Source organism: Rhopalosiphum maidis, chromosome 1 (genome assembly GCF_003676215.2).
Source record: "Rhopalosiphum maidis isolate BTI-1 chromosome 1, ASM367621v3, whole genome shotgun sequence".
Taxonomy (NCBI): Eukaryota; Metazoa; Arthropoda; class Insecta; order Hemiptera; family Aphididae; genus Rhopalosiphum; species Rhopalosiphum maidis.
Window position 1 is genome coordinate 28,880,626 of NC_040877.1, and position 10,043 is coordinate 28,890,668.

A 10,043-nucleotide genomic window follows, 5' to 3' on the forward strand; every position below is an offset into this window, starting at 1 on the left:
CTATATTTTAAAAGTATTGTGGTATGAAGTTTTTAAGAATGTTCTAACGACCAACATACTGCGAGTTGCGGGAATAGGATTGGACTAGGCCATCGGGACACTCGGATATCTCCTAATAATAATTAATTCATTACTCTAATGACCGAGACATATCAATACAAAATTATGCAGGCACTGTATACAAAGAATATTTTGCATACACATTATTTAATGTATTTTAGGATTTTGTTCCATCGATTAGATTATGAATTTCTTGATTTAATATTTAAAACATATGTCATATTCCACTATAATTATAGATAGGTATTAAATGTGAAGATTTATTTCTATGATATAATAAAAAGGATGTTTACGCTTTATTTGTTATCTCTTTGACTCTTTCTGACCCATATGCCACAAGTACCTAGGTAACATATTAATATAGTAAATTTGCGTAGTAGAACTAATCATATGATGTTTGCATGTGATTATTTTATAATCAATGCTAGTACGTAGTACCTATCAGAGTAAATTGACTTAACCACGAACCATGAACTATCTTAGTTCGTGACTTATACATATTACTTATATATTATTATCAACATTAGGTAGGACGTAGGTATCTGTGCAATTGACATCTGAGCATTTAGTATCTACTATGTACATTATAAGTTAGGATTTTCATGATATTGCAATTTTTATGAAAGTTATGTATAAGTAAATTATTAAAATTGTATTATATTTTTTTTTTATATACTTCAAAATTAGAACTTTTAGTAGAGAAGTAAAGAGAGGCAATTAAAAAATCACTAGTAATAAAGAGTAATTTTCCTAAAATAAAATAAAAATAATAATATCACATCCGTATACATTATTGATATTATATATAAATCATTTAATACATAAATTGACTAAGAAACTTAACTGGAGGAATTTATTTATACATATATATATTTTTATAGGTAAAAGTCAATGTTTTAATATACATTTATTATATATGTTAAAGTTAAAAGCTACTTCGTCATGGGTCCAAGAAAAAAAAAGTTCAATAAAAGACATTCTAACCAAAATGATCAAAATTTTAAAAATAGAGCTAAAGATTTCAAAAAGTCATCACAATTGAAAAACGCAGATAATAATACATATGATATTAAATCATCTAAAACGGAAAATGAACTGTTACAATCAAATAATTCTGATCACCAAAAACAGAAATATAAACAAAAATCATCTATTAATGAATTATATAATGATAAAACTATTCAAAATGAAATTATAACTAACATTAATTTTAAATTTGGATACAAACGACTCGAAGAATTATATTTTAAGGATCCACCTGAAATTGTGTTTGTGATGTCAAATAAAGTTAATGGATTCATGGACTTATTCAAACAAAATAAAGAACCAGATTGGATTTATTTGCTTATGAAAGTTACAGCTAAGATTTGTTCTACTGAGTTAATAGAAAGCAAACATTTTTTATTAACAGAACTTATGTGTAATCAATTTTTTGATCATCTAAAGACATATATACTGAGTACACCAACTGAAAAAAATGTTAATCGATGCAATAATATGAATACATTTTATGAAGATTGTTTAATTGTATTTCAATCTATAACAGCATTATTTCCAAAAACAGCTAAAGAAAGATTAAAGGAAATAATAGTAAGTAGTAATATTGCTTTAAATGGTATTAAAAGTTATAGTAATCATATTACAATTAATGAGGCTACAATGATTCAAATGAATGATTTGCTTCAAAAAATCAATGATACTAAGTTAACAGAGGAATTAAAATTAAAAGAGAAATTAGTAATTGAAAATATTGCCCAAATTATGCCTCCACCTGAAAATTTTAGAGAACTAACTGTTTATCCAACCGCAATAGATCTTGAATATGGAGAACCATTTTTACGACCTAACATCTACAAAGGAGTTTACCAGAATGTAGAACACTACTTAGATGTTCAATTTCGTCTTTTACGAGAAGATTTTATTGCTCCACTGCGAGAAGGTATACAATTTTATAAAGACAAGATAATAAATTATCAGCATCAACATCGAAAAAAAATTAATAATATACGTGTTTATGGTAATGTTAAATTTGAAAATAAAGGTGATTTTGTTCATGATAAATATGGTTATTTAGTTAACTTTGACGAAAAAAAAAAATTAAAAATAAACTGGGAAATGGCAAAACGATTTATGAATGGTTCTTTTTTGCTATTTTCTGGAAATGATTTTAAAACTTTTTTTATGGGTATTATTTTGGAGAGTAAGATTGAATTTTTGAAACAAGGAAAAATAAAAGTAGAATTATTAGAAGATGCACAACCTTTATTTAACACATATCTTACCATGGTAGAGAGTGAAGTATATTTTGAACCATATAGATGCTCAATGCAAGTTTTAAAAAATATTAATACTAATAAATTCCCAATGGAAAAGTATATAATATCAGCTTGTAATAAGATAGATTATCCATGTTACCTTAAAAACTTACCTGAAGATTACAACTATGCAATTGACTCAAACATTTTTTTTAAAGTTCAGAATGATGACAATTGGCCTACTAAAGAAGAGCTAGGACTTGATGAAATGCAATTTGAAGCATTTAGAGCAGCATTGACACAAGAATTCACAATAATCCAAGGACCACCAGGTACTGGAAAAACGTTTTTAGGATTGAAAATTATGAAAACAATTATAAGTAATTTATATGAGAATAAATTTCTCTCTAAACCAATTATAGTAATATGTTACACAAATCATGCCCTTGATCAATTTATAGAAGGAATATTGAGTTTTACAAACAAAATTGTTAGAATTGGTGGTCAATCCAAATCAAAAATTGTAAATGAATACAATTTAAAAAATATAGCTCGTTTATACAAAAGATCTGTAACTACTAATAAGGGTTTAAGAAATGTAGAAGATACATTAAAAACTATTATGCATAACATAAAATATTTTAAGAAATGTAGTGAATTTATTTCATACAATGCTGGAATATTAGAGTTATCATTGTTGAAAAATGGTATGCCTAAACAATATCATACATTTTTTAAAACAACTTTGGATCTTCTCTATTGGTTATTTCGAGATTTTGATTATTTTACTGTAGACCCAATTCGGTTTATAACTGGAATTAATAATGAGTTGATAAATAAAGTTTTTCATTCAGAAAAATTGTTACAAAGTAAAAAAGAAATATATGAAGATGATGATGATGATGCAAAGCTATATGAAACAGATTACTTAGATTTAAAAGATTGTCATAAAGATATTGTTATTTATAGTTTAACATTGGATGACATCAAAAAAGCTTGTTTAGATCTACTTAAGGAGAGTAAACGATTTGAGGATCAATCAAATTTGGATGTAAATTTTTTTAATGAATTTGAAGAAGCCAAATTCAATTTTGGTGTAATGGAAAATATACATGACTATTTTCTATACATGTTGAATATGGTTGATGCTGATATTAAACTACCAAGGTCAATTAAAAATGTATATTTATTAGATATGAGACAAAGATGGTCTTTATATTTCCATTGGGTAAAAATAACAAAAGAGTTGTTTGAACCAAAAATAAGAAATTATGAACAAAATTATACTCAAGTTTATAAGCAATTTAATGAATTAAGAGAATTAGAAAACATAGAGATTTTAAAGAATATGCATGTTATAGCATTAACTACTACTGGTGCTGCTAAACACAGAACAATGCTGGAAGGATTAGAATCACCAATTGGTATGAATTAAGATTTTAATTTTTAATTTTTGAATAATCTGCATTAAATAAGATCACTTGACTGTGTGCATGGAGTAATTTTTCCTATTAAAAACCAAGTACAATATTGTTATACATATATATTTATTTACATTTTATTAATTACCTACCAAAAGTTTATTATTATATCTTGAATTATAATATATATATTTTTTATTTAATTGAAAATGTATTAATTATTAGTTAATTACACAGTATGTGTTGAATAAATTAAAAATAAGATATAAATTTTTTATTTTTATGATTTTATGATAATGAGTGTAATATAATATCTATTACTTGAATTGTAAAATCATTAATATAAAAATAAACAGAGGTAATACTAAATAATTATCCCATGCATTCTAACAGTTCAATCATTTTTTTAAATAAATGTTATAATTAACTTAAATTTTTAGTTGTTGTTGAAGAAGCTGCTGAAGTTCTAGAAGCACACATAGTATCTTCATTAACAAGTCACTGTCAACATCTTATATTAATTGGTATTTATTATTTATCTTATGAAAATAAAAATGTTAGTACAGTTTATTTTTTTTTCATGTTTAAGGTGATCATAAACAACTGCGTCCTAGTAATGCAGTGTATAAGTTGGCAAAAAATTATAATTTTAATATTTCGTTGTTTGAACGTATGGTTAATAACGAAGTACCTTGTTACATGTTGGGTGAACAACATAGAATGCGCCCTGAAATAGCGTCTCTAATATGTCCATCAATATATAATGAATTGAAAAATCATTTTTCTGTTTACAATAGAGAACATATTCGCGGTGTTACCAAAAATATATTCTTTCTAAATCATAATATGAATGAAATTGAAGTATGTTATAACTATAATTGTATTTTATTGTGATATAATTCAATTAATACAATTTTTTCGAGTACTTAGGTTGAGGAAATTTCAAGCAAAAGTAACGATCATGAAGCTAGATTTTTAATTATGTTTGCTAGGCATTTAATTTTACAAGGATATAAAACAGAACAAGTGACAATATTAACAACTTACAGTGGTCAATTATTTCTTTTGCGTTCAGTAAGTACATATTATTTTTTTCAATTTTAATGATTATCAAATATTTTTGTCTGGTATAAACGTGTAATATAAACGATTATTCATTTTATTATTAATATATTATTTTATTGATATTTCTAAAATATATTTTTAGTTAAGAAAACAACATAAAAACTTAGAAAGCATGAAAATCAGTGTGGTAGATAATTATCAAGGAGAGGAAAGTGACATAATATTATTATCATTAGTTAGAAGTAATGAAAATGGAAATGTAGGATTTTTAAAAACTGAGAACAGAATATGTGTTGCATTATCGAGAGCTAAGTATGGACTTTACATAATGGGTAACATGGATAATTTGTACAATTCTGGCAATCTATGGAAACAAATAAAAGAAACATTAGTAAATCAAGATTCATATGGTAAAAAATATAATTTTATTACTATTATTTAAGGTTGATTAAATTTTAAAGTATTTAATTGATTTGTTTTAAGGTGATGAATTGACTTTAGAATGTGCCATTCATTCTGGTATTACGACAAAGGTGGCAAAGGGTGACGATTTCAATATTATCATAGAAGGGGGTTGTTCAAAGTTATGTAAATCATTGCTATTGTGTGGTCATTATTGTACAAGTATATGTCATTCTTATGACCATGAACATTTAGAATTTAAATGCATGGAGCTATGTAACAAGTAAAATGCTTAAATATATGTATCACAGTATTTTATAATTATATTGTTTAATAGGTCTTGTGTTTATAATCATCCTTGTAAGAAAATATGTTATATGGATTGTGGAGAGTGCACTGTACCATTGATTAAAGAATTACCATGTGGGCACCAATTGACATTATCGTGTTATATTGATATTTTTACTTATCCATGTGCAGAAATGGTTAGATTTATTAATACTAACTTTTAATTTAAAATTATTATTTATATTAAAATTAAAATTTAGGTGGAATTTGTCCTAGAAAAATGTGGTCATACAATCTTAAAAAAATGTTCTGACAAAGAACCAAAATGTACGTATAAATGTATAGATCGACTAGAATGTGGTCATGCTTGTGAACAAAATTGCCACAAGAATGATGATCCAGAACATGAGAAGGTAGTTTTTGTTTTTAAAAATGTTTTATATCATAATAGATATAATAGATATAATAATGATTTTGATGTTTTATAAATGTATTTACAGTATAATTGTACCAAACCATGTGAAAATATAAATAAAAAATGTTCTTTTAATCACAAATGTGAAAAAATGTGTTATGAAGATTGTTCATTATGCACAGTCAAAGTTGAGAGGATTCTGGCTTGTGGACATATAAAAAATGATGTTCCTTGTGGATTAAGTATTGATGAAATTAAATGTATTCTTCCGTGTGAACGTCTATTAAAATGTGACCATAAATGTCAATCCCAATGCTATGAACAATGTAAACCTTGTGAAAATCAAGTAAGGGTTAGATATTCTATAATATAACTATTTGTTTATTCTGTTTTGCTTATTATATTTTATATTTAGGTAGAAAAAGTTATACCAGACTGTGGCCATTCAATTATAATGAAATGTAAATCTATACCAGAACGTAAACACTGCTCTAAGAAATGTGATCGAATTTTAGATTGTGGACATTTATGTAAGAATTTATGTGCAAAAAAATGTACAACTAAAGATTGTAAAGAAATAGTATTGCAAAAAAATGGTAAACTCACTTGTGGTCATAATAGTGTTTGGGTTTTATGTTGCGACAAAGATAAAGGTAATAAGTAATTTTTATTTTCATAATATTGCATCTTAATTATAGTTTATTACAATTAAGCTTCTGAATGAAGCAATTTTTTTTTTGTCAATTTCCTTTTGGGACAGTAAAACTGTTTCTATCTCCAATTATTAGAGGGTGGCTTTAGGTATCAAATAAGATAATTGGTATTTTTTTTTAAGGGGATGAAGTCAAAAGTAAAAAATTCTTTGTACTTTTTAAATTAACAGAGAAAAAAAAATTGAGAAAAAATACTGATATTTGACAAAATTGATTTTGTTTATTTTGCTTAACTCAAAAATGAATAATTTGTAGATACTTTGAAATGTATATACAAGCATAAATGCTGACAAAATAATTTTACTGGGTCAAATATTTTAATGCAAGATTCCAAATACAATATATATATAAGAATTAAAAAATTAAAAGATATCAAAAATACACAACTGTAATATATATTTTAAAAACGTTTAAATTTTTGATAAAATTCATTTTGAAATTAAACATTTTTAAAACTAAGGATTGAGAATAATATACAAGATTTCTCATAAGTTGTTTATATTGTAACCAAAAATTCTAAAAATTATAAAAACCCATTTTTTTAATAAACATTTTAAATTGAATTTGGGCAAAATTAGATTTTTTAAACAAAGAATAATAATTTTAGTTATTTTATTACAATCCATTATATTTTATACAAGCTGACATTTTCAAGTATAATATTTTTGTCAAAAATCAATTCAATCTACTATATTTTTTAAGTAAAATAAATTATTTTAATAGCAATATAAAATATATATTATCTACTTAGTAATATAGACTGACAAACCGCCTGATCAGAATCATTTTTAATATGTAATCATTGAATTCAAATTTAACACATACGACATACATAACAAATTAGGTACACTCAATACAATGATACTTACCATATAACAGAGCAAACAGCAGTTGCCTCTCCCCTACTTAAATTGTTTATTGTAACACATTTTATGATTTTTTTTTTTAAATACTTATATATTAATTTACATTTAAAGTATTACTGTTTGAAATTTGTATATACCTACATATTCTGATATTCATATAAGTAATGTAAAATTAATGTTGCACTATTAATAAGAATATTAAAAAAAAATATATGTGTTATATTTTATTATGTAATAATGTTTAATTGTACATACCTTTTTTTTTTTATTTGTAATTATCATTATATTGTGTAAAAATAAATTTAATTAACAAACAAAAATAATATACTATAGAGTTCAGTCTAGACAGCCAATATCTACTTGATAAATGCCGTGAACCATGTCAACAAAAATTAAATTGTAACGATATTTGTTTGGGAACTTGTGGAGAGTGTAAACAAGGACGTTTACATGTACCTTGCAGTGAGATTTGCAACAAGATAAACCCATGTAATCATACGTATGTGTATATTTTTTGTTTAAAATCCTTTAATTAATTTATAATCTTGTATGAAAATATATTTTAATAGATGTAAATTTCCCTGTAAAGAACGGTGTCCACCATGCAATCAGAAATGCATCTATTCTTGTGTTCATTCTAGATGTAGTAGGGTATGTGGTAAACCCTGTATACCGTGCAAGGTAATTTCATTAAAAATAAAAATTTTTAATTTATGTACCTATTTTATTTTAATTTTAATATTTTTATCATCTGACGGATTTAATTTTATCTTTAAATCATAATTTATGATTTTTAATTTTTTAAACAGGAAAAATGTGAGTGGAAGTGTCCACATTTTAAATGCACTAGAAAATGTCATGAATTGTGTAATCGAAAACCTTGTTATGAACCTTGCATGTTAAAGTTGAAATGTGGACATAAATGTATAGGTTTTTGTGGTGAACCATGTCCTCCACTATGTCGAATTTGTCAAGAGAAAGACGTTACTAAAATAGTTTTTGGAAATGAAGATGAACCAAATGCAAGGTAAATTTGAAGGAATATCTATAAAGCACTTGTATTTTTTTTTGTTATAAATTTATAAAGTTTAGTGCTATTGCTATTATAATTTATAAATTAAACTATTTACTTTATATAATTATAAATTTGTAGAAATTATAATGATTTGGTATAAAATATAGAAATTATATTCTATATCATTATATTAAATGTGTATAACAAAGAATATGGATGATGTCTTAGAACTTTTTATATTCTTTGTTATTTCATAACGAAATATATATTTTTTTGTAATTAGTTATGATTTTTTTGTACCTATATTATTTATGATGATGTGATATTTTATACCTTTTTAGGTTTATTTATTTAGAAGATTGTAAACACTCTATTGAATCAGAAGCTTTAACAAAATGGATGAACCAAAATGATGAAGAAATATGTTTGAAACAGTGTCCACTATGTAAAACACCGATTTTAAAAACTCAACGTTTTATGAACCAAGTAAAAGTTATATTAGAAGACGTATCAAAAATAAAAATGATTCAGTATGGAGAACTAGCTTTGATTCGTAACAAAATGAAGACTTTGATTGATTCCTTAAAATTTTTAGATAAAAATTTTTTTTTAAATTATATTGGTTTTAAAAATCCTCGTATCAAAAATTTATGGAATACATTTTGCAAGCCTTTATTAGGTTTTACGAGTAATAAACGTTCAAAGTTCACTTTACCTGCTAGTGATATTGAGTCGTTAAACTTTGTCATTGACTTGTTTACTACTATTTCAAAGTTTAAAATCAGAATTAAAGAAATCAACGATGTACAGAAAAAACAAATTATTATTAATCACTTTGATTGGATTCTTTCTGTTGCTTTCACTTATGCACAACAGTTGTCAAATCAGCAAAAAATTGATATAAGCATGGAGATGGCACGTGGTTCAAGGATTATAAGTTTATTTGAAATCATGTCCGATACAAAATTTCAGATGGCAGTTAATATACAAACTTCTGATACAAATGAAATTAAAAAAATAGTAGATAACATGGAGGCTTTGTTGTTTTCATGCAATATGTATACATTAAGCAAAGATCAGGATATACAAAATTTAACAGAAGAAATTCAACAAAAAATTGATGGTCTTCCATTAATAACCGACAAAGAAAGACAAATGATTCATGCAGCTATGTCTACTAGTTTTGCAGAAGGCATAAAAGCTCAGGGACATTGGTGTAAATGTCCAAATGGTCACATTTATTGTGTTACAGAATGTGGAGGACCAATGCAGCAGTCTATTTGTCCTGATTGTAAAATTCCAATAGGGGGACAAAGTCACAGACATGTTTTAGGGATTACTGTTGCATCAGAGATGGATGGTGCTAGAAATCTTCGGTTTCAGCAATAGTTATTATTTAAATAATTTGGTTTTTATTAAAATTTTACAAGTTAATTTTATATTTGTATGTCAAATTTTGGGTTTTATTCTTATATTAATATTTAAAGTATGTTTTATTAATATTTTATCTGCTTATAGAGTTTATGAAAATATTTGCAAGTGT

At 25.1% G+C, this 10,043-nt stretch overlaps 1 protein-coding gene across 1 annotated transcript; it reads left to right on the forward strand.

Moving 5' to 3' along the window:
* The first annotated feature begins 1,266 nt into the window (after positions 1–1,266).
* Positions 1,267–9,953, forward strand: LOC113560589 (NFX1-type zinc finger-containing protein 1-like). Its single transcript, XM_026966565.1, has 14 exons — positions 1,267–3,739; positions 4,177–4,260; positions 4,326–4,597; positions 4,667–4,810; positions 4,944–5,211; positions 5,285–5,486; positions 5,541–5,688; positions 5,752–5,904; positions 5,992–6,252; positions 6,322–6,559; positions 7,819–7,984; positions 8,055–8,166; positions 8,295–8,512; positions 8,842–9,953. Exons 1-14 carry the CDS (start codon positions 1,336–1,338, stop codon positions 9,887–9,889), a joined length of 5,718 nt encoding a protein of 1,905 aa, XP_026822366.1. The 5' UTR covers positions 1,267–1,335; the 3' UTR covers positions 9,890–9,953.
* The last annotated feature ends 90 nt before the right edge of the window (positions 9,954–10,043 follow it).